Source organism: Chenopodium quinoa, unplaced genomic scaffold (assembly GCF_001683475.1).
Source record: "Chenopodium quinoa cultivar QQ74 unplaced genomic scaffold, ASM168347v1, whole genome shotgun sequence".
Lineage (NCBI taxonomy): Eukaryota > Viridiplantae > Streptophyta > Magnoliopsida > Caryophyllales > Amaranthaceae > Chenopodium > Chenopodium quinoa.
The window spans coordinates 5,864,891-5,890,187 of record NW_018742914.1 but is presented as its reverse complement, the minus strand read 5'-3'; the positions used below and the strand labels follow the sequence as shown (position 1 = coordinate 5,890,187).

At 32.3% G+C, this 25,297-nt stretch overlaps 3 protein-coding genes and 3 non-coding genes across 7 annotated transcripts; 2 read left to right on the top strand and 4 right to left on the bottom strand.

Annotated features, from left to right (window-relative positions):
- Positions 1-24: 24 nt before the first annotated feature.
- Positions 25-2,082, bottom strand: LOC110728024 (photosystem II reaction center Psb28 protein-like). Its single transcript, XM_021907628.1, has 2 exons — positions 1,804-2,082; positions 25-744 (listed from the first exon to the last, which is right to left on the bottom strand). The coding sequence occupies exons 1-2, from the start codon at positions 1,880-1,882 to the stop codon at positions 269-271; spliced, it is 555 nt and encodes a 184-aa protein (XP_021763320.1). The 5' UTR covers positions 1,883-2,082; the 3' UTR covers positions 25-268.
- Positions 2,083-3,226: 1,144 nt separating this feature from the next.
- Positions 3,227-3,298, top strand: TRNAK-UUU. The gene has a single exon. It is a non-coding gene; the product is annotated as a tRNA-Lys (tRNA).
- Positions 3,299-8,831: 5,533 nt separating this feature from the next.
- LOC110728022 (MDIS1-interacting receptor like kinase 1-like) lies at positions 8,832-12,604 on the top strand. The gene is made up of 2 exons (XM_021907626.1): positions 8,832-11,665; positions 11,911-12,604. The coding sequence occupies exons 1-2, from the start codon at positions 9,007-9,009 to the stop codon at positions 12,321-12,323; spliced, it is 3,072 nt and encodes a 1,023-aa protein (XP_021763318.1). The 5' UTR covers positions 8,832-9,006; the 3' UTR covers positions 12,324-12,604.
- Positions 12,605-13,855: 1,251 nt separating this feature from the next.
- On the bottom strand, positions 13,856-13,936 carry TRNAL-AAG. The gene has a single exon. It is a non-coding gene; the product is annotated as a tRNA-Leu (tRNA).
- A 1,935-nt stretch (positions 13,937-15,871) lies between these two features.
- TRNAL-AAG lies at positions 15,872-15,952 on the bottom strand. Its single transcript has one exon. It is a non-coding gene; the product is annotated as a tRNA-Leu (tRNA).
- A 1,270-nt stretch (positions 15,953-17,222) lies between these two features.
- Positions 17,223-21,371, bottom strand: LOC110728021 (auxin-responsive protein IAA12-like). Of its 2 annotated transcripts, none has more exons than XM_021907623.1 (5): positions 20,641-21,371; positions 19,729-20,030; positions 19,100-19,235; positions 17,761-17,822; positions 17,223-17,684 (listed from the first exon to the last, which is right to left on the bottom strand). In XM_021907623.1, the coding sequence occupies exons 1-5, from the start codon at positions 21,087-21,089 to the stop codon at positions 17,620-17,622; spliced, it is 1,014 nt and encodes a 337-aa protein (XP_021763315.1). In that variant the 5' UTR covers positions 21,090-21,371; the 3' UTR covers positions 17,223-17,619. The 2 variants fall into 2 exon arrangements, with proteins under 2 accessions (XP_021763315.1, XP_021763317.1); XM_021907625.1 differs by having other exon boundaries at positions 17,223-17,669; positions 20,641-21,369.
- Between the last annotated feature and the right edge of the window lie 3,926 nt (positions 21,372-25,297).

The following is a 25,297-nucleotide window of genomic DNA, read 5'->3' as shown; positions in this document are numbered from 1 at the left end:
GCAGAGTTTAAAAAATATATTATGTATTATTTCAAAATTCATGCCTTACAGAGAGCTACAGAGAATAATCATGTCACTCACCCAGCCTTATCAGATCTATTCAAAGAATCACAAATATGGTCAGAGAAGACACAGAATCAAACACTTGGAGCACCAACAAAGCAGCATTTATCTTAATGTAAAGATTCAAGCTTTTGAGATATGCTCAACTCACACAATTATGCTAAAATCGGGTTTATGGGAAGAAAAAAAAAGGATGTACATTGCCTTAACTTTTGACGAATTGCAAACCGTTAGCGTTGGCATAGCGTTCCATGAATCTCATGAACCTGTCCCAGTCTCGGGGGGTGCGCATGATGTACCTTGCTTCAATCCCTGCTGGCTTCCCATTCACGAACCTTGCATTCACACTGGTGGAAGAAAGAACACCTTCCTCGTCGATCATGTAAAACCCAGTTATATCACCAACTTCCTTTGATGAGTCAAAGACAGAGGGCTGATCAAATCTAAATATAGCCGCACCATTAGTCCCATCCTTTGATTTGGTTAATTTCACATCTGGTATTGTAAGTTCATCGGTGCCTTGGATGAACTGAATTTTTGGTTGAACCATCATCACTATCTGACCAACCGGTGCAGAAAATGACCTTTGTGATACCCATCTCATTGGACGAAACCTCAACTGAAGTCCATTGAATGAAGAGTGTACACGCTGGGGAGTAGCCAAAGAGAATACACAAATTCCTAAAAGATGAGAAAACTAAATCAATTTTAATCATTAAATTGAGATAGAACACTAGCTTAAAATTCATATACTCTAGAGCATTGTTATTCAAAAAAGATTTAAAGTCACTGCCAAGATTTTTAATTTTTCTAAACCTTAATCAGAAGAACAACCAGCAAGAACTAATTAAGAAATGAGATTTTACGCTTATGTCATAGTTGCCTTGTCAGTAAAATGACTCAAGAGTCTACAACATTTAACAAAACAAGAATTTCAAACCTCCCACTGCACCCCAAAGGCCCAAACCACCCACCTCCACATTACAAAAATAGTAGGTCTAGTATACAAAAGGTGTATCCGTACACTATATACATCAAACTTATCCACCCCAAAACATATTAAAGTCATCCTTGTGCAATTACGAAATTTACATGATTCGGGGTGACTAAGCGTGTTGTATACAAGAAACCCATTAATCCAAAACCCTCCAAAAGAAAGAACAACCTCACAAACAAACTGAACTTGCACATTTAAATCCCTCAATTTTCCTCAATATTCACATGAACTTATCAGCCATCATCCCATTACAATAGATTCACATAAAATTGAACCTATGGGACTTCAACATTAAAATTAAAACCTTTCTTTCCTCAGTTCTCAACAAAATTTCCATCATATAACTTGTTTTAGATGAAAATTTAATAACCATTTAGTGAAACCTTAATCACTTAGCTAAACCCATAATTACCAATGCCATAAGTACAGAATCATGAATTTGAATTGCATTTTTGTATTCCAATTGCATTTTTGTATTCCAACTAATTAAATTAATTAATAGTGTGTAAAAAAAGAAATTATCTACAAACTACTGTTCCTGTGTTAAATTCAATGAAATACAATTATACATAATTCCCACCTCCAATCATGCTAAACAAAAACAACCAACCTCATAAAATTGGGAAATTTCCCATTTCAAACAATTTAAAAATAGAAATTAAAATGCAATGCAATGCATAAGTACATAATATAATGCTGCAAATTTCTAGGAAAAAAATTCAAAGAAAGAAAAAAAAAAATACCTGGGTTGGAGGAAGATTTGTGAGAGGAGCAGTGGGAAAGTGGAGAAGAACAAGTAAGAGATTGAAGAGATGCTGCCATGGAGTTTGATACTGGGATTAAATTAGTGGCAGAAAAAGTTTATAAATTTTCAGTGGAATTTCTGAGGAAAGAGATGATGAAGAAGATGATAGGGGTCATGTACAATCCAGTCGTTTGGTGTGTTACAATATCAGCCATTCACTTGGGGTTCCTTGCAAAGTGCAAATCCTAATTACTCCAATTTTTCACCTTCATTAACTTAATCCATAATTAAATGAAAATAGGGTGTACAGAAAAGAGTCTACGCTGACTCCGTCATGAATAATACGGAGTACTTTTTTTAATAATTTCGCAATAAAACAACCGAACTTTTATAAATAGGACGTAATCGATTAGTAACCTTAAATAGGTTAGTGTGACACATGCCACTTTGTAATTGGCTAGTTGTACCTTCTTTTTTTCTTTTTTTTTTTTACAATTTTCTTTTAAAAACAACTGATATTTTCCTTTACTATAAATTATAACAGTTTGGCTATTAGTAATCCACTCATTGAGACGATTCCAACAAGTATTCACAATATTATATTTTTCATATTATATTTTTCTTATGAATAATTTGCAAACATGGGTCAAAGTAGATGTAATGAATAGTGTCAAAACCCCTAATTGGACACTTAGAATGGAGGGAGTACTCTTTAGCAATTACTCCGTAGGTTCAATTTGTTACAATAAGATCAAATAAATTTACAAAGGTTAAAAGAAATAAGGTAAAGAAAATGCATCATAAGTAGTTGCTAATATATGAAGTTCCATACTTTTTTTTCTTGCACTTTTTAGCATTTGAGTTTATCTACATTATTCCTACATTCACTAAACTTTCTCAAGAGTCATTAGTAAACCAGTACATCAAAAGAAAATAGAGAGAACATGTGTTATTTATTCTGGTTAGATTAGAATATATTGTACCAAACTATTAGGCACAACAATTCAGATTGAATCAAATCAAAGATTTAGACCAAATATTTAAATATTTAGATCAAAACACCTTAACATAAGATGAAGATGAAGTGAAAAAAGCATGAATTATTAAAGTTTGTTAGTTTTGTTACAATCCTCAATTTTTCTCTTTAATGATAAGGATAAAATTTTAAAACATTGCAACTTAATAAATTATGCAAAAAATTAAAAGTTAATGAATTAACTCAATTGAATGGGACTATTGGAATTTGGAACTTTGGAAACAGTCTGCTAACCTTGATAGAGGTCACATCTTTTATGGGCTGGATGTGACTTAGAAATTGGGCTTTGAACTAATCTATGTTGGCCCATTTTAAAGTATTGTTATTATGGATAAGGTGAATTTATGAGTTCTTAAGCAATTACTCACAAGATTAGAAACATGAAGCCTTCTTAGCTCAGTGGTAGAGCGCGTGGCTTTTAACCACGTGGCCGTGGGTTCGATCCCCACAGACGGCGCAAAGATTGTGTTTTTAAAATTTTATTTTGCTCTTTCAAAAAAAAAAAAAAAAAAAAAAAAAAAAACTTGTGATCAATAATTTGCATAGATGAAATTCCTTCAGTCATCATTCAATATTTAAGGAATTTTTTTTTTTCAGTCATCATTCAATATTTAAGGAAGTTTTTTCAGTCATCATTACATATGCGATTGTGCTCTATAACTTTATTAATGCACAATAAGTATCGTGCACATGTGTCCATAACCAGACATTGATAATCAACCATAAAAATTGTTTTCAATTACAACCATTTGGGTACGTAATTTATTAATCATTGGTGCTTGCTCATGTTGAACCCATCCCCTCACACAACCATGAATGTTCATGTAACCTTCCTCAAAATAGCCCTATTAAACCAAATTTGTTAAATTTTGAAATAATATGAAATGGGCCTAGGCAACCCAAACAAGGAGGAGGAGAGTTTGGTTCACAAACAAGGCTTTGGAGCTTGCATACTAAAACCAACTGGCAATAGTAGGAGTAACTCCTCAACCTTATAAAGTGGAATCATCTCTCCTCTTTTCCAATGTGGGACACTCACAAGTGGGATATAATAGGTTTCAACAAAATTGACTCAAGCTAGCCATGCATCCAAAAGTCCTCCTAAACCAACTCATTTGATCTCTCACTCAATAATGGAATCAAGGAGTTGTGAACTCACATGGCACCCATGCAAATAATGTACCTCATCACTTTGTCAATTATCCAGCAATTAGCATCACTTTCATCAATTCTTAAACACAAAACATTATTATTATTATTATTATTATTATTATTATTATTATTATTATTATTATTATTATTATTATTCATATAATAATCTATTACTCATAAAAAAGATAGTAGTACCAAACTACCACTAATTTGGTATGTGTATGAGCTGGGCCACATGCGTGTGCATGTGAAATTTAGACTAATTATTTTTAATTAACTCTAATTAAATTAAACTGTTTAATTTTATTAGTGGGAAGAATGACGGTTTGGTGGGTCCATAATATTATTGATACTAACATGTTCATCACTACTTATCTCCCGTTATTTTTTTCTGTTTCGAATTAATTCCTTTAATTTGAATTATTGAATTGCATGTTTTTTTCATCCATTTATATGATATAATGTCTCTTATAAATATTCCACCGTATTCAGAACTCTTCACTACATGCATCCTTGTACTTCTCCATATCATAGCCTTGCTCATACTTCCCTAGTCCCATATTTCAAGATTCATTTTAATTAGTACAAGTTTGTTTGAATTTATTCTTCAAATTTTTCTTTATAATATATGATTGATTTTATATGAATTTGATAATGTTTTGTTTAAAGCGCGATTGGTTTTGTGAAATATCACATAGGAGGCACAAAAAAAAAAGCGGAGGCTTCACATGCACAATATATATACTATGTGAGTATGTATTATACATTGGTTAAAAAATAACTAGAGGGTTAACCACTTTATTAAGCTAATAAGCTATTCTTTTATTATCGTATAATTTTATGGTTTTTTTGGTAACCTTATTAGGATTTATCAAGTGAATTCTCTATTTGAATGGTGGATGCAGCTTAAACCCATACTTAACACTCTTGCTGATCTTTTTCTCTCCCAATTAAAATGTTTGTGAATTAAATTTGTAATATTTTTGCTGAACTTAAACTAGCTTAATTTTAAAGTTGCATTTTATATGCACTTCATATTGTTGCTGAATTTAACTTATTTCTACTTAAATAAATTAAATTATTTATGTTGAATTTATTTTGCTTAAGAACCTATTACATGTTTTTTCCCCAAGGAACTAGCTAGTGTCATTTTATGTATAAAGTAATTCAAAAAGAATTTTATGTCATGTGATGAATAAACATGAGCTATTTTTGAAGAAATTAATTCATGATTTTCTAAATTTAAACAATTTTCAAGTGTATTTTTAATGCTTATATGTAGCCCTAAGGGTTATGTATAGCATTTTCCTTAATAAAATGCATTTTTTTGGGAACATTTTCATATTACTTATTGATCTTGTACACTGATATAGTGATATTAACAAAGGTTATTTATCATAATTCTTAAAACAAAAATGTCATTTTTCTATTGTTTAACCACAACTAGCTTTTAATGCATTTTTTTTCTTCAAACTTTATAAATTCCATCTTAAATACATTTATTTATTTTATTCAAAAAAAAATCCTAATAGCCTCCAAAATATATATCATTTCCATTAAGTTATTAACTACATTAGTATGAATTACATAATTCGTACACTAGCATGGGTGCATTCTACTTAAATGATAATAAGATTGTTGTAAATTGACACATGGTACAAAAATTTTCTTGTAAAGGTTCGTGATTGATAATGCATCTTTGCTCCAATTTTATGTTTTCTACATTGATTTTTATTAGGAACATATAGGAAAATATTTCCATGAATTAATACAGTGTTTTTGTTTTATTTCTTAATACTACCATTTCTTTTTAGTTGTAACAAATGAATTTTTTATGTCTTACAAATAATATCCCTTATTGCAATTAAAAATAAACAGAGGTAGCAGTTTTATTTTGTTACAACATCTCTGAACAATTGCCATGAGTTAAATTGCGAGTCTGATGAAAATTAGTCAAAAAGTATGTGCATATACATAGCCATGATATGAATTTGCATTATTATGAACATAAACATATGATATCTATTTGAAATCATGCGTTGAATTGAAATTAAACTTAACATCGATTCTTACTTGTAACGAACCAGCAAACTGCTCCACGTTTGTTAAAGTTTCACTGGATTGTGTAGACATCTGATTAAACATTTGGATGTGGATAACCAGGCCAACTAGCTTAGTTAGTTAAAGTCTTAATTAAGGGGTAATACTCAAGTCAACAACATTTTCCTTAGTGCCTCTCTCTCTCGTTAATTAAGGGATAATAATGCAAACTATAGTGATTTAATTCAATAGAAGGAAAAAAATTCCTAAAGAAACCTTTTTTGAATAGAAATTCCTAAGAAACCTTTAAAAGAAAGATAAAGGCTTAAAGACAGTTGCTAGCATAAATTGCAAAGAAAAAAAAGGAGGAAATTAAAAAGAAAACAAGGAAAGCAAAAGGAAAGAAGCAAGAAGCATAAAGTTTCTGATTGAAGGGCTTAAAAAGTATTTGAAGGAAAATTTACAGACATTTTTCTCATTAGCTTTTATTTTTATTTTTACAAATGCTATTCAGTAAAATTCTCTTTTGACAAAAACATTTAATATTATATAATATATATTATGAAGATTATATGAAGTAAAAGGTATGTAATTGTAATAATTTCACTAATAATTTCAGGGTTATTAGTAGTGACATCACCTTTTTGGATATTTTAATAATATTAGAAAACATTGCATGGAAGTGAATTTGTTTTGTTGCAGTGTCTGGTTATTCCCATAACATGTAAAAGATTCCTCTTGTCCAACTCAATCATCCATTTCATCATGCAACTAACCCAACTAATAAGTATTCCTTCTTATACAGATAATTAAACAGATAATTAATGAATAATCACTACTACTAAAGTTCATTTTCCCCCCAATAAGATCTAAAATTATTTTCTTTTATAAATCTCTTCAAATTTTATTTCCAACATTTTTTTTATAAGACATTAAGAATATTGAAAGCTAATAGATGTAAAAACAATTCAGTATTCGGTGAGATGGTCTAATTTATCTTGACTTTTAATTCAAAAAGTGTTTTATTTATATGTAAAATTGTTTAATTAAATTTATTTTTATAAGAAATTGACAAGAATAAAAATAAACTCATTGTATCAAAACTTGATTATATGTATGATTCATTTATCTAGTCATTGTTTTACTTGTGCGTGAAACCATCTTAATAAAAGTTATTTTTATAAGAAATCGTCTGGAATTTTTTTAAAATTTGTTTTTAAAGTAATGATATTCAATTTATTTTCTCAATAATTGTTTTATTTGTGCATGAAATCATCTAAATAAAAGTAGTTTTATGAGAAGTTGATTGAAATGAAAAACCTCAATCTATCAAAACTTATGCGGTCTAAAATTTGTTATACTGTATATAGATTTTGTAATAATATTTTATAAATAAATATAATTTATTATAAAACCGTCTCATACATCGCCTTGAGAAAGAAAATAATTTCATACAAGTTAAACTTCTTTGATGACATAAAAATAATTACACCTTATTAGTTAATATTTCTTAATAACTAATTAAAGACACTTGCCAGCTTAATTAGTCATTATTTTTTTTTGGTGAGCAATTAGTCATTATTACATCGTACTAAAACTTATGTGGAGATTGTTGTAGCCTACACCTTTTGTAAATTAGTCGATATGTTTTTGGATAAAGTTGAGAGCTTTATAGACTTTAAGACATAAACTTGACTTGTAGTTGAGTAATAGTGACACTTTGTTTCAAGAATCTTTGTCATACTTGAAAGTTACTCTTCTCCCATTTTGATCAAACTTAGGACAATGTTCTTTATCATTTTGGCCATGCACCTTCGGGATTCACACTCATTACTCTCTTTTCCTTATTTTTTAATTAACATCAAACAACCAATTTCATTTATAGTCCCTCAATCCTTTCTTAATTATTTAGGGCATGTTCTGATGAACTGGGCTGAATTGTTTATGAGAGCGGGAAATTAGGAACTAAACTGAAATTAAACTGAAAAGATCAGGTCCTTAATTGTTATAGACACACTAATATCACAATTAGTACGTGAACTTAAAATGAGACGGCAATTGACTCAATCCCTTATATTTTCTCCTCTAGAAAATTGAGCTGAAAAAAATAAATAAAGATTTCCTAGAACAAATTTTGGTATAAGCACATTTTGAATTACTAACGCCTCCAGATGAACCACCCTATAAAATAATTAGAAGAAGGGTTTTTTTTTCATTTTTACATATTAAGATAAAATAAGACATATTTTTTGTAAAAAAAATTACGAATAAATAACAGATCTAGGAAGAAGAGGATGTTCTAAACATGGGAAACTACTTTCACAAAGAATTGAACTCTAAAATTTCACCTGCCAAACTTATAGGGGATTATAATTAAAGTATTAATTGTCTTTTAAGAAATGCAAGAGCCTAATTAAAGATGTAGTGCTGCATTATGCTTTAATAAACAACTGATAATCAGACAGATGTCCTCTAATTAATTAAACACTAAACACCCAAAGTTAATCTTAATTTACAATCATATTTACTTAATATTATAGTTGACTAAATTTATATTAACAGTAATAGAAGCAAGTAAGAAACTTAGCTTAGAGAAACACATTCTCTCCATGTTTATTGTCGGAGATACTCCCAATAATTCCAAATTTTTTTACATCTTCATTTCTCTTCTTTATAGATTTAACATCTTATTTTATATAATCCAATTTGATTAAATAATTACACAAAATATTTATCTAAACTTTTATATTATATAGTATACTATTATGTACTTAATATTATGGTGCTTATTTATTAACCAATCTTATTTCATTTATCTTCCTTCTTCTTCTTCTTTGTTCTTCCACATTTTTTTTCAATCAAACTCCCCTGACCCACAAGAGCCCACCTCATGTTATTCATTCAGCAATCATGAAAAAGTAGTTACACTAAAATTAGTGCAAGTAATTAGTAGAAGATCACTTAATAACAATAATGCAGCTTAAACTTGAGTTGTCATTCTTGTTGTTCATCCTCTTTTACTGTTACATTGGTTGTTGTTACACTGTAAGTGCCGCGAATCACAGTGATGAAGCCTCTGTCCTGTTATCGATTAAATCAAGCTTAGTCGATCCATTGGACCGGCTTCATGACTGGAAGTTGTCATCTGATGTAAATGATTCAGCTCATTGCAGTTGGACTGGTGTCTACTGCAATGAGCTAGGATTCGTCGAAAAGCTTGATGTTTCACACATGAACTTGAGTGGGAAGATTTCTGATGATTTTCAACAGCTGAATTCTCTGTCATATCTGAATTTATGCTGTAATGGGTTTACAACATTGTTGCCGAATTCTGTCACAAATATCACTTCTTTGAAGTCCTTAGATGTGAGTCAGAATCTGTTTTCAGGGGTTTTTCCTGTGGGATTTGGTAAGTTTGATGCTCTGACTTATTTGAATTGTTCTGGGAATAACTTTGAGGGTGATCTTCCTACTGATTTAAGCAATGCAACTCTCCTCGAGACTCTTGATCTTCGAGGAAGTTACTTTGCTGGATCAATTCCTGCTTCTTACATGAACTTGCAGAATCTGAAGTTTTTAGGCCTGTCAGGAAACAATTTGACAGGCAAAATACCGCCTCAGCTCGGGCATCTGTCATCTTTAGAGACCATGATTCTTGGGTATAATTTGTTTGAAGGGAAAATTCCTAGAGAATTTGGTAATCTTACCAATCTGAAGTACCTGGATTTGGCAATTGCTAATCTTGGCGGCGAAATCCCAGCTGAATTAGGTAGGTTAATTCAGCTGGATACACTTTACTTGTATAAAAACAATTTGGAAGGAAAAATTCCTTCTACAATTGGTAATCTTTCATCCTTAGTTTCCCTTGATTTGTCTGATAATTTATTATCAGGGGAAATTCCTGCTGAAATAGGTGAACTGAAGAACTTACAGCTGATAAACCTGATGTTTAACAAGCTATCAGGTTCAGTCCCTTCTGGGATTGGTAAATTGCCTCAGTTGCAGATTCTTGAGCTTTGGAATAACTCGATTTCCGGTCCTTTACCGAGTGATCTTGGTAAAAATTGCCCCTTACAGTGGCTGGACATTTCATCCAATTCATTTTCGGGTGAAATTCCAAATGGCCTTTGTGATCAAGGTAATCTCACTAAGCTCATTCTGTTCAATAATGCATTTGATAGTTCTATACCAGCTAGTTTGTCTAAATGTAACTCATTAGTTCGTGTTCGAGTCCATAATAACCGCCTTTCTGGTTCTATACCTTTGGGTCTTGGGAAGTTACCTAAGCTTCAGAGATTAGAATTGGCAAATAACAGTCTGACTGGTAGCATTCCTAATGATCTTGCTTCTTCGCCTTCTCTATCGTTCATCGATTTATCAGGAAACCTCCTACATTCTTCTCTGCCCTCCACAATTCTGTCTCTTCCTAATCTCCAAACTCTGATGGTCTCAAGAAACAATATAGGAGGTAAAATTCCAGATCAGTTTCAGGACTGCCCTTCACTTTCTGTTCTTGATCTGTCTTCGAATCACTTTACTGGTATGATCCCAACAAGCATTGCTTCTTGTCAGAAATTAGTCACTCTAAGCTTAAAAAACAACCAATTAAGTGGTGACATTCCTGAGTCTATCGCGATGATGCCTTCATTAGCAGTTCTAGACCTCTCCAACAACACCTTAACAGGCAAAATCCCGGAACATTTTGGTAGTTCACCAGCTTTAGAGATGTTCAATGTGTCACATAACCAGCTTGTTGGTCCAATTCCATCAAATGGTATACTTAGGGCTATCAACCCGGCTGATCTAGCAGGAAATAAAGGTCTTTGTGGAGGGATCCTTCCACCTTGCTCTGCAGCCTCACCCTTTAGAGAAGATGATCAAAATCTTCGAACCAAACGTGTCCTTACAGGTTGGGCAATAGGGGTTGCAGCTGTTTTAGCAGTAGGAATTGCAATCTTAGGGGGCAACATTATGTACAAAAGGTGGTACGCGAATGGAACATGCTTTGAAAGATATGATGATTCAGGCAATGGGGCATGGCCTTGGAGGCTAATGGCCTTCCAAAGACTCGGGTTCACCAGCAATGACATACTCTCCTGCATCAAAGAGTCCAATGTTATCGGAATGGGAGCTGCTGGTGTAGTCTACAAGGCTGAGGTACCGCGACTCAACATGGTTGTGGCAGTCAAGAAGCTGTGGAAAGCAAAGACAGACATTGAGGCAGGGAGCGCGGGTGATGATCTTGTAGGAGAAGTGAACCTTCTAGGGAAGTTAAGACACAGGAACATTGTCAGATTGTTAGGATTTCTTCATACTGATAAAGATGCTATGATTTTATATGAGTACATGCATAATGGAAACCTTGGAGATGCTTTACATAATAAACAAGCAGGGGGGTTGTTAGTAGATTGGGTGTCAAGATATAACATTGCAGTTGGAGTTGCTCAAGGACTTGCCTATCTTCACCATGACTGTCATCCACCAGTCATACACCGAGATGTTAAGTCCAACAATATATTGCTTGATGTCAACCTTGATGCAAGGATTGCTGATTTTGGATTGGCTAAGATGATGATCAAAAACGACGAAACTGTCTCTATGATTGCTGGTTCTCATGGTTACATAGCCCCTGGTAAGTCCCTAATTCTGTTTATTTTCTACAATGTTAATGATATCTTATCTGAATTAGTACCTCCATTTCATATCATTTGCAACGATTTGGCATAAAGTGTGAGTAGAAAACGTCTAATCATTGCAAATAATATGTAACAGATGTGGTATTAACATGGATGTTGCACCCATATAATAATGTAGGATCAATACTCTTTAATTCTTTGCTAAACTAGTGGTTTTTTCTGATCTTTTGTTGTGATGCAGAGTATGGATACTCATTAAAAGTAGATGAGAAGAGTGATATCTACAGCTATGGGGTGGTACTATTAGAGCTCATAACCGGGAGGAGGCCGATAGACAAAGAATTCGGAGATTCAATAGATGTAGTAGAGTGGATAAGAAACAAACCAAGAAACAACAGGTCATTAGAGGAAGTGCTAGATCCTACCCTAGCAGGAAACTGTAAACATGTACAAGAAGAGATGCTGCTAGTGCTTAGAATCGCGCTCCTTTGCACCACAAAGGTACCTAAAGACCGTCCCTCAATGAGAGATGTGATCACAATGCTAGGTGAAGCAAAGCCTAGGAGGAAAAGCAGCAGTAATAGTTTAACTACAGCTAACATAGACAAGGATAAACCTGTTTTTACTGCTTCTCCTGTAAATGGCAGCATATAGCCTAAACCCGAATGAGACCGAAATCTTGTCTCTCTAGGATTAACTAAGTTATCCTGCATATTCTTAGTTGTAACTTTGTATGTAGCAATTTTTTTTGTCCACTTTAAATTATACGGAGTATTTTAGTTTCTTGTTATATTTTGTAATCAGATTGAAATTGGTGTTCAATAGATCAAAATCAAAAGAAGGGGGTATAGATTAAATTTCTTCAAAAGATAGAATTCTCCTTCAAAATTGTATCCTTTATTGTAGATTATTACAAAGGAAGCCTCGATACTTCTTGGAAAATAATTCAAATCTTTATATAATTGCTTAAGAACTTGATGTGATAAGCTTTGGTCTACATAACTTATTTGGCCAATTGACCATATTGGTATATAAGTTAACACCCTTATGACATATTGGTATATAAATTATGCCGGCGATATATTGGTATAAAAATTAACATGTGGCGACATATTGGTATATAAATTAACAAATTGTGACATTTACCCCTATTTTTTCTTCGGATGAAAGAGCGTGTTGTATACTTCAAAATTTTGTTTTAATTACTTTTGCAATCTTATTTATCATCATAATATACTTATTCAGCACCAAATAATAATTTTTCCCTCTTCCCTTCCAATACAATAACTTTGATAAATCAATCAAACGATAAAACCCAAAAGAACTAATAAACAATAAACAAAATCTCAACATTAGTTATTTAATTTCAAAACCAATTACTAGTAGACGCTAACTTTCATTATTACTTCATTTGTATTATACCCACAACTTTGTAAATCAACAATATAATAAGAAAAAATATATATATGAGTGTTTTTTTTAAAAAAAAAAAGAAGAAGAATCTACCCTTGTGATGCTTCAATGACCAACGCCCTCAATACATTCAAGCTTATATCCCTTTGCTCAAGCTTTCCTATTCGTTTTCCCCTAGCTTCTTTCTCATTACTTTTGGGCTTTCAACTCTTTTTTTTTTTTTGGGATTTTTACTTCATAATTTTTTTAAATTAATATAAAAAGTAGAGAAAAGTACAAAAAAAACAAAATGTCAAATAAAAGTTATTAGCACTAAAATTAAGCGCATGTATCATACGCATATCCTCCGACGAGAAAATAGGGGTAAATGTCGCAATTTGTTGACTTATATACCAATATGTCGCCACCTGTTAATTTTTATACCAATATGTCGCCGGCAATAACTTTTATACCAATCTGTCATAAGGGTGTTAACTTTTATACCAATATGGTCAATTTAACTGTTGTTTTACAACAAAGTGAGCGTATAGGTAAGTGGCTAAGTGCAGACTTGCAGGTTGCAGCATTATTGCACGTTGTAAAATTTATCTTGTACCCGAGTACACCTATAAATAAACATGGACGCAAAGCGAAAATTATGCAAAATTTGCAACAGGACTGAAGGCCCAATCCCAAAAATCAGAGGACCAAAAGCCAATTATACTGAAGGCCCAATCCCAGTAATTGCTGAACGGAAAAATTTATTTTAAAAAAAACGACATGAAAATATAAATTGTTGAGAGTGGGATTTGAACCCACGCCCTTTCGGACCAGAACCTTAATCTGGCGCCTTAGACCAACTCGGCCATCTCAACTTACTGTTATTATTTAGTAAATTTTATTACTTCCTCCGTTCTTTTTTTATTGCACCATGAGGGATTTCACATTTTCCAATGTATTACTTTAGTTATTAATATCTTCAATTTTACTTTTGTAAAAATTATAAAAATTTGATATTTGAAAAGTAAATTTCGAGACGAATCTAACTAAATCCCACATGACTATGTTTTTCCTAATGAATAAATCACAAATGATGGTCAAAGAAATTAAGTGAATTGTGTAAAAGTCCTTATGGTGCAATAAAAGATAAACGGAGGAAGTATTAATAATTTGAGTTTCTTTAACATGTTACAATTGCATAATTTTATTTATTTTGGAAATCATTTATGGTAAATCCAGATTGTGAGCTTCGGTCTGATCTAAAATTGTAAACGAGGCAAGTTCCTAATTTTTTTTTTTAAAAAAAAAAATTGTTTTAAAATAGTTTTAAAACTCGTCAATAAATAAGCCTAAATATGAATATAATTATACTGGTTCATATAAAGTCTAAAACAATGCAACTTGATAATTTCTATTTGTTAAATAAAAAAATAAAAATAAAAAACTCGTTATTATGAATTATGATTATGAACAAACTAGTTAAAATAGTTGATTCATCAAATAACAATACTAGGATTTATGGTTATTTTATATTTAGGACTCAATTAATATGCTTTATTTTAAGATTTTCAAAGTTCAAGTGTACAAAAAACTAGTCATTCACAAACGCTATAATTTCCTAAACAACCCAAGCTTGAAATATCGGGCTTAAGCTGATGGTTGAGTCCTAGGAATATGTTATATACTCTATCAGAGCTCAAGTCCACCTAAGCATGATCAACAATGCAGCACTCAGATCAGTATAGCCTTTTTTGTACATGGAAATGACAGACATGAAGAGAAAATTTCATTTCTAAAAACCTGTAACATGGTATAACAATAATTTAAACTCGTGATATCACAAGATACAAACCATACCACTAGATCAAGCTGTATTAAGTTAGTCCAATGACATTTACTAGGTGTCTTCTATATGTTAATACAAATTCAATACTAATTTTTGCATATCAGACGCAGGGATATGGTTGTTTTGCTAGAAAGTATTTGCAAAATAATAGTCGTAAAGGACTACTGACTACTGATAGATCGAGTAACAGGTACATATAAGACTAGTAAAGACTTTGGAGTATGTTGCTGGTCTGCTCAAGCCCAATCAACGTGTTCCTCTAATTTAAACACCGAGTCCTACTGTTATATCAGTGTACAACAGTAATTGAGTACAACCTTGACACACAAGGAGTCTGACCTTGGAAGTTTAAGTTAACACTCGGGGTAATCCTTTGCCTCCCTACTTATAGGATTACCCCGAGTGTTAACTTGTGTGCTCCTTAACTTACTTCATAATCTTGTTGTAAATCTAAACAAAAGATGGAAAAAATATACAATTAACAATTAAAAGGGTGTACTATATAATAAACATAGATAATTGCAGCTGACAAAATGCCAAAATTGCAGCAGCATAAGGACCATTGCCATTGAATCAGCACAAAATTTTCAAGAGGAATATAAATGCTAATTAGAGTTAGATATTGGACCATTTTGTCAGGAAAAGAAAGAGGCGTTGGACCAAATTATGAAAATCAATAGAGTGGCAGAGTATTGGGAACAAAAATAATTGATGATTGGACCAGTTTTAATCTTTATATGCAATAGTCAGCAGCCCATTATAGCAAACAGGGCTGCAGTTATGAATGATGAAGATAAGGAGGATAGATATAATGTCCGGAATTAATAATCACGACTTTATGTTGATAGTGTAATTTGAACGAATAATCTAAGGATTTCACGTTATGGATAATGTGAGTTTGAAATCTAAATGTGTAGACTGGAGATAATAAAATTTACTAAGAAAAAAAAAATTTGTATAAAATTGTTGAGAGTGGGATTTGAACCCACGCCCTTTCGGACCAGAACCTTAATCTGGCGCCTTAGACCAACTCGGCCATCTCAACGTGTAGACTTAATTGTCTTTAATTAACTTGGTTATCAATTAAAGAAATCTTCATCTTTAAAAAAATTAAGTTCCAAAATTAAAAATAAAAATAAAAAATATGTCAATTTATAGTTTCAGATGGTTGTTTCGGTCCTTTTACAACATTAGCCTTCATTCATATTTTGCTCGGAAGATGAAGTCTGCAAAGAATTATACTTCCTCGTTTAGTTTCAGTAGCCTATGTTTCTCGTTAATGTAGGGATGTTATTCATGTTAAAAACAGTTGATAATATAAGAAAACTGTAGTTGAAAGATAGATCCAAGTCAAGGAAAATGTGATTAAAACAAGAGGGAATGATAAATTGATATTTTTTTAAACGTTGTATAAGGTAAAGACAAACATTAAAAAAATCGGATGTACAATAAATATTTTACATTCGCTATAAAGTTACCTTAAAATGATCAAAAGTTACCCTTTAATGAATGACAGTTACCCATTTATCCTGACATAAATAAAAGCTACTTATGCTTTATTAAAAAAAGTTACCCAAAAAAGTGTTAATATTACTATATATATCAAATGTACACAAAAGCTACGTTCAAAAAAAATATATGTATACAAAAGTTTTTGTAAGGTAAATATGTTTACCAAAAATAAAAGTTTTTGTAAGGTAAATACCAGTAAATAAAATTCCCCTTAAAATTCAGGCACATTGGACGTACAAAAAAAATATAAACGGAGTAAACGTATAATATGTGGTCGTTCGTTAAAAAATACAAGATTGAACTTGAAACCAAAAATTTGCAATTGATATAAATACATCAAAATCTAGTCCGAGTACTTCGCAAAATATGGGAAAACAGATGAAGTCAAGTACAATGAAGTTCAATTTTTTGAGATAGATAAAACCCACCAACAAATACAGTATTGTAAGCTGCAAAATGTTCAACAACTGACCATTAGATACACCATTGGGCACGGCTAGATTGCCTACAAGATTAATACGGTAGTGGTAGTACCAGTCGAGGCGAAAGCTCAAAAGTTATATTTTCATACAATTTCACATCTACACTACAAAGAAATTACAGAATAAAGACTAAAATAAGAATAGGTATTATACTATTATATGCCAGCCTCAAATAACAAAAATGAAACAGAGCAGTACAGGCAATTGCAACTATTGCGCATTGTCGAGTACAAGTCGAAATATAGCACCTAGGACAAGGCAAAAATTACAGCAAAAACCAGATTTTGTTTTTTAATATAGAATGTCATAGACTCAGCGATGTAGAAGGTAAAAGCAAGGCTTCATAGAGCAGAAGCCATATAAATTTAAACCCATTTCCATTACAAAGGCAAAATCCAAGTTCATTCAGTATTTCGAAACACCAAAGAAGCCTTACAAGTTACAACCTAGCACCCCATATATGTATTTACACTAACAGAAAGCCAACCCTGACAAAGTAGTGTACTAAAAAAACCCAAAAACCAAAAACTTGTGGTAGAATAAGGGGGAAAATCAAAAGGAGATTTTGATGAGAAACAAATATATGAGAAGCAGAGGATCAGTTGTTACTAGGCAACGTATGCGTTGTACGAGTATGCAGCATCATTGTACTCTCTTTTCAGTATTTAGCTTCAGCTTTTTTTTTTCTCTGTATATTAAAACATGACGAAGAAATGGACTATATAGGCCTGCTTCTTTGCTTGGCACTTCTCTCTTCTGATCTTGGAGCTGAATGACAAGAAACTAAAAATTATTTGAGTATTAGACTATACAGAAACAGGAGAGATTTTACAGCAAACTTGAAAAGGTGTCAGCTTACCAAGTCCATTAGCTTCAGATGTCCTCATGATTCTAAGCCGCTTCACAGAGCTGAGGAACATCCTGTAATGGTAACAACCAAAGGCGGATGTAGTGCATCAGTCTTGTGAAAATGAAGAGTAAGGAATTGACTTAATGAAGTTCAATGGGAAGTAACAGTCACTATTACAAGTAATTCCAGAGCTGTGATTAAGAAAGGTAATCAAGCTTCAATTATCCAATTAAATACGGAGTCTACCACAGTGAAAAACTTCCCATATAATAAATGGCCCCAAGCAGGAAATTTCTCAGGCAACTAAAGGTTAACAATGAACACAAAATAACATCGACCATTCCATGCAGAGTTTCCAAAATAAGAAAGACTCTACCCTTGGAACACGATTACAATCCAAATTAAACAAAACAAAATTAATTATAGTGTTCCGGACACCATGTAATTTGAACATGTCTTTTCCATGTGAATCCACTGATTTCTATAGTAATTTAAGAAAACCAGCAATAGGGGGGAAATGGAGCAGCACAACACAACTTGTACTCTTAGATAATGACATTTTGTCATATCTTATGCTAATGATTGTGGAGGTATATATTCCAAATCATCTATAACTGTGTGTCTTCAGAGTTGGCCAGAATTTAAATGTGTTTTAAAGTTAACAGGACCACCGCCTCGCTATTTTACGGCTTAAATCAGATAGCACAATGTATCCAACATTACAACTATCCAACTTCAATATGGTAATGCTAGCTTCAGTTAATTAAAATGTCAAATTGGCAACAGAAGTTATAAATAAAAATAATAATAATAATAAATAAATAAATAAATAAAAAAATAATAAAAAATAAAAAAATAAAAACTCGTTGTCACTATGGCCCTGTACTTTTTACCTTACAAATATGCTTTCAAGGATCATAGAGATTTAAGTCAGGGCTTATAAGTTTAGTCCATTACTATGTTCAGTTCAAAGCTCATAAAATCCAAATAAAGATCAATTAGGGCTAATAAAATCTCATTAAGGCTTAAGCGTCCAAATAAATTCAAGCACGCTCAATTAAGTTAAATTCAGCTCCGAGAAATTTAAGATTTTCAGGTGAAAAATAACAAAGTGAGAACACCACGCTATAGCAAAGTCATGCAACATGTAGTTTTTGCTACTTGCTTTAACTTGTAGGTTTATGAATTCTCTTAGATAAATGCATGGCACAACAATACCTAAATTTCTGAGTGCCAAATTAACATGACAGAGTATTGGCCAAAAGAAAATGAAGAACCAAAATAAGAGTTTGAAGCGTAACAAATCTAAGCATAATCTGAAATTCTGAATCAAGTGGATATTACATACCCCCATGGAACATCTCCAACAAGCATCCAGTCTCCGTCTTTGTCTTCGTATGTAAGCACAAAATCCGATGATCCATCTAACAACTTGGAGGGTCTCGTTGTTTTGGGCATCAACATAAGCTCCTCTCCGCTTGATTCTGAGGAACAGTAAAAATAAGTGACAATCAATCACTACACAGAAATATGTTTCATCATTTCACATGTTTTAACTATTGCAATACCGCAGCCGCCTAGCAGGACAGCACTAAGACCTCATGCTTTTCATCCTTAACTTGAATTTTGAGTTACTCTTGTCCATACAACTATTTGTTCTGATCATAAAGTTGCTTTAAAGTTTACGACATTAAACCTTTTTGTTCTTTTTCTCCCTTGATAGTTAAGCATTTATACCCTTTCATGACATTATCCTTTTAACAAGAAAACACAAAGCCACCACTAATATAGTAATATGTAAACCATTAAAGAAAGCAACAAAAATATTCATATCAAATCAAATTAGCATATTAAGAAAGGATCCTCATGTTTCATCACTTAAATTAATCATCTTATATTAATCCATCAAGCATATCATTTATATCATCAGCAAAACACAATGAAGACTGGAAAAGGAGCAAAGTTGCAGGATCATACTCTCAACAGCTCGATTGGTGAACATCTCCTCCAACATTCGCCCTAATGACTCGTAGCTGGCGTGCGCATTGAGATCAACCTTCCTACCAATAGCAACACCATCCATATTCACTTTCACAAACAAGCAACTTTTCTTAGGAACTGTCTCCTTGGCATTACCCTTCTCATCAGAACCATACATCACATCTTTCTGTTTCATTTCATCAAACTCTGCCTCATTCTCTCCATTCAAAACCGATTTCGATTGGTTAGCCATGCTGTTCATTCTGTATGCCCTTATAGGAGGCCATCCCACAACTTGACTGCTTCCACACAACAATAAACAACATCCCAACAAAAATTCATCATCAAAAAAACTTTCCACATAATAAAATGACTAAAACAAACAGAACCAACACTAGACACCCAAATTCAACTAATCTCTAATCTATGAAAAAACCACCAATAATCAAGAACAAATGTCATACATCCAAATAAACCAACAAATTACACACCCAAATTCAACCCAAACACATAATCTCTAATCTATGAAAATACCACCAATAATCAAACACAAATATCATACAACCAAAAAAAAAAACCAACAAATTATACACCCAAATAACCAACAAATCATACACCCCAAATAAACCAACAAATAACACACCCAAATTCAACCCAAACACACAATCTCTAATAATCAAACACAAATATCATACAACCAAAAAAAACCAACAAATTATACACCCAAATAACCAACAAATCATACACCCCGAATAAACCAACAAATTATACACCCAAATAAACAATCACCCCACCAAAAAATAAACCAAAATCATGCAAAAAAAAATGGGGGAAAAACAAAATAATCAGCAAATAAAAAATTCCCAAAAACAGAAATTAATGGAAAAAATATAGAAGAGAGAAAGATACCTAACAGCAGTAGGAGAAACAGCTCGCTTAGTACCAGAAGAAGCATTGTGATTGTTAACAGGAGCAGAATTCTTAACAGAAGAAGGAGGCCTTAAACCCAGAGAAGAACAAGAAGAAGCAGAAGAAGGAGAAGACCCATTATTATTATTACTGTTATTATTATTATTACTATTATTAGCAAAATCTTTAGCAGTGAAAATCCTTGGAATTTGCTTATGATTCTTCGAACCAAGACTTAACCCAAGTCCTAATTCAAGCTCAGAATCATCAGAAACCTCAAAATTAACATTCTGATGATGATTATGGAGGTGGGTATGATGTCGATTATGGTGGTTTAGGTTTTGCTGCTCATCCACAACTTCTTCCTTTGAAACAACCGTTGATTCTGATGAACCACCACCACTAGAAGCATCTCCGCCGCCATTACAGCCACCCATTACAGCTTCCATTGAAAATTCAGTGAAATTTTGGGGAAATTTGTTTGATATTGAGAGATGATTGAAGAAGAAGAAGGGAGAATTGAAGAAGGAGAAAAAGGGTAGGTAAAAAAGGAAGAAATAGAGAGAGAGAAAGGTGTGGGTGGAGATAGTGATGAAGGGTGGGTACCTACCTGTCTGGTATTGTGCTATGGGTCGTTTTTATTTTTCTTTGTATTTCCCTTCTTTTCCTCTTTCTCTCTCTTCACTTTTCATCAACATATATGATGCTCATTCTTGCCCATTTTTTTGCCCTTTCCCGGGTTTTGCTATACGTTACTCTAACAGTCTAACAACCCGTACGAGAGATTGTTATATACAATCGGATATGGTATATCTTTCGGATGATTTACAAAAATATAGCTTTTAAGAAACTTATTTACGATTTTGCATTGGAATGAAACTTATTTATGAAAATATAATCCACGTAAGCTTGGAGATACATTTGGGGGTAATTTTTTTCTTTAGAGACAAACCGCTACCTTAAGTAGTGGTTATAGTCTAAAACCGCTACTTGAGGTAGCGGTTTGTCATTAGTACTCTAAGTAAAGATACATTTAATCAATTTATGAAGGGTAAAACCGCTACCTCAAGTAGCGGTTTTAGTACATAAACCGCTACTTGAGGTAGCGGTTTTACTTTGAAAAATAAAAAAATAAAATAAAAACTTATCCGAGCCTACGTGGACAATAATTTCGTAATTAAGTTTCACTCCGACGCAAAAGTATAAATAAGTTTTAAAATAACCATACTTTCGTAAATCATCCATACATTCATAAGTATTACTCCCTCCATTTTTAAATACTTGCTCCATTTCTATTTTTTGCACTATTTATTTGTCTTACTTTAACTAATGTTTGTGATTTATACATAAGAAAAAATATAGTCTTTTGGGTACTTGTTGGAATCATCTCAATTAATAGATTATTAATTTTCAATTGTAAGAATTTATACTTATTGATAATTAAAGATACTAGTGATCAAAGATTAGCATCGACATGCATGTCCAAGAGAAATGAAGCAAGTATTTAAAAATGGAGGGAGTACGAAGTATGTTCTTATTTGAAAATTGTTTTTCATTTAATTGTCAAATGAAAAAAACGTTAAAAAAAAAAAAAGCTGAACTGAACTAAACTGATTGAAACTGAACTGAACTAAAATAAGCAGAAGAGAATAAATATTTATTATAATACTAAAACTGTTTGTTTTAATACCAACATAGAATTTTATTGATACCAACAACATATTTTGCGTTTGTTGATACTATTAAAGATGTATTTTAGGATTATGATAATACCAACAAAGATTATTAGAGTCCTTTAGGACTTGAGCAATTAGAGTCTCGGAAATTCTGGTTGAGAATCTAGAGCTCGTATTCCTTCTATCTCTGAAAATTTGTCTTATTCTCGACATTTTACTTTGTCTTTTAACATGTGACCTATAAAGGAAATAGAGTGATGATGGTGAGTCCTAACAACTACATTACGGGGAGAAATGTAAATTGAATGGAATATACACAAAGGAAATCGAAACATACAATTTATACAAAATAGGAGGAGTATATGGGTATTCAAATACTTGTTGAAAATTAGTAATTTACACATGAAACAATAACTCAAATAATCAAATTATAAATTGATTATTTCGTCTTATTACGTCTGATCACATTATGTAGCCGCTTGTAAAAGAACAAAGTAACTCCTATAACACTGGTCGAATATCCCTGTAATGCTGATCAAGTAACCTCTAAAACATTGACGAAATAACCCCTATAACTTAACTAAATAACCATGTATTACTAACTAAAGACATGTTTTCTTTAGCTTAATTTCAATTCACCTCTGCTAAGTTCAATTCAATTCAGTTCAATTTCTACTTTTCTTCTCTCAGAAATAATTTAGTTTAGCTCAGTTAGGTTCAATTCAGTTCATTTCAGTTTAGTTCAACTCATTTTAGTTCAGTTTAATTCAATAAATCAAAACAGGCCCTAAATAACCCTACAGGATTAAGCATTCTTTTCTAATTTTCTTAACCTTTTTATTTTTTGAATTAATTTCCTTAACCAAATATAATTTGCTTCTCAAATTTACCCTTCCGAAGTCCCTATCGTTTGCTTTATTTGGGTTTACCTTTGGTTGGGGTTATAGTTTAGGTAATAGATGGGGTTGAATGGGTTGATGGTGGTGGACATGGTGGTTTTTGGAATGATGGGAATCTGACCCCATTTCCATCATTTTTCTTATTTCCCTTCATTTTATTTCATTCTTTTCGCCGATATTTTACATTTTTGTTGCCCTCTAGTTTTTTTTTGAATAGCAAAAATATTTCGTTAATTAAAAGTCATACGACATCTACAATAAAGATTCGACGTTAACAAATACATAAGATATTGAATCAAATAAAATTTTCCTTCATAAAAACTACGATCGTCGAGTAGATCTTGCACTGCGGAGCATCTCCCGCTTATATCGCTGAAAATTACAGCCTTGTTGGAGAGATAATCTAACGATCCTTTGTAGCCGTGAGGATGTTTTCTTTCTGATTCATCTGTTTGTATTCGAAAACTTGATAACTTTTTCACCAACAAAATAATTTCACGACAATCCATTAGATCTGCTACCATGGATTCAAAACTAAGAAATTTCTCTCTCGAAATGAGGAGATAAACCTTGTCTTTCGAAGGAGATCGGAAACCCTTTCTTTCGAGGGAGAAAAGTTCCTCCCAAAAGGAGGAAGTATTATTATAAACCTAAAAAAACAATAAAGAAACAAGGATTGGGGTTTTCTACCGATTAAAATCGATGGAAGCCCCTTCAAAATTCAACAATGGAGGCTAGGATTTTGGAGAGAGAAAAGAGGAAAAAGGAGGAGATGTTATTGGTTGATTAAAGTGTCGAGTGTTGCCCTCTAGTTTGGTATGTGTCGGGTAGTTTTGCGTTCTAGAAGGAGTTTATCAATTTAATTTCCTATTAATTATTTGATTACTTGAAGATTATATCGTTTAATATTTTGGCAAAGTTTTGTAGGGATGGCAGTGAGTTGTGTCAAGTCCGCTTATATACTACTCCATCCTTTTGTGTTTGTCCTTTGACTAAGTATGTACCTTTAGTTTTATTTTTATAAATTGTTGTTCAACTTGTTCTAAGCAATAAGATTGTAGTCTAAGAATGTCTTATGCTCTTAGCCCATGTTTCCAATATGTCAAGTTTATTCGAAACTAGAAGCAATTTAATTACAAATATTAAGGGTCTGTTCTGATTTACTGAAAACTAATTGGAGTTGAGCTGAGCTGAAATGAATTGTTTATGAGAGAAGAAAATTAAGAGCTGAATTGAACTGAACTGATTGGAGTTGAACTGAACTGATTGGAGTTGTACTGAACTGAACTAATTGGAGGTGAATTGAATTGAATCGAAATTAAGCTGGAGAGGACAAGCCTTAATTTACGGAGAATGTATTCAATTTCGGTATATCTTGCGTTAGCTAGCTAAATAAATGTATAGATTAATTAGGTAGACTATTTCAGTCTGAGTTATAAATTACTCATATTTGTATACAACTAAATTCCTTTAGCATGCAAATGCACCACATAACAATTTGAATTCAGCTGTTTGAATTCTCTAAACTTATAATGCGCACATCATGTTAATTTCAAACGAATTGTAATTAGATTCAAGTCTTCTAACATATGACTTATGACCATGTCTTTGCTCAATTTTCATGTTTTTTGGCATTGACTAATAAGTACATTAATACCCAAGTATTTTCTCACTTTTAGAATTCTAGTTTCCCTCAAAATCGGAGAAAAAAACAATTCCTTTACACATTATAATTTCAAACAAAGAACATGTCATATGTGATGGCTGAAAAAATAAGTTAAAAATAAATAAAAAGGAGCATGTTTAGTGAAATTGTGATGGCTGAAAATGTCACGAGAAAATGAAGGGAGTGTGTTGAGTAAAGTCTCACGAGTGAAATGGCACAATGTCAACTGGACCCCCCACACTCCACTCCAAACGACAACCCGACAGCTTGTGGGACCCGCACGTCACAGAGCTCAATAACGTTGAATACAGTGCCACGTGGTAAAAGTAAATTATCTTTAAATAACACTATACTCTTTAATTACTTGTCTAATTATATATCTTGATTTAGGTGTCTCTAATTTGTTGCTTCATTCT

Excerpts from the sequence above, each read along its gene's own strand:
- LOC110728024 (XM_021907628.1), bottom strand. The coding sequence starts at position 1,882 with ATGGCAGCATCTCTTCAATCTCTTACTTGTTCTTCTCCACTTTCCCAC. Across the intron at positions 745-1,803 it reads CAAATCTTCCTCCAACCCAG|GAATTTGTGTATTCTCTTTG; the intron begins GTATTTTTTTTT and ends CTCATCTTTTAG.
- LOC110728022 (XM_021907626.1), top strand. The coding sequence starts at position 9,007 with ATGCAGCTTAAACTTGAGTTGTCATTCTTGTTGTTCATCCTCTTTTAC. Across the intron at positions 11,666-11,910 it reads TCATGGTTACATAGCCCCTG|AGTATGGATACTCATTAAAA; the intron begins GTAAGTCCCTAA and ends GTTGTGATGCAG.
- LOC110728021 (XM_021907623.1), bottom strand. The coding sequence starts at position 21,089 with ATGGAAGCTGTAATGGGTGGCTGTAATGGCGGCGGAGATGCTTCTAGT. Across the intron at positions 17,823-19,099 it reads GTTGGAGATGTTCCATGGGG|GATGTTCCTCAGCTCTGTGA; the intron begins GTATGTAATATC and ends TTACCATTACAG. Across the intron at positions 17,685-17,760 it reads ATCTGAAGCTAATGGACTTG|TTTCTTGTCATTCAGCTCCA; the intron begins GTAAGCTGACAC and ends AATAATTTTTAG.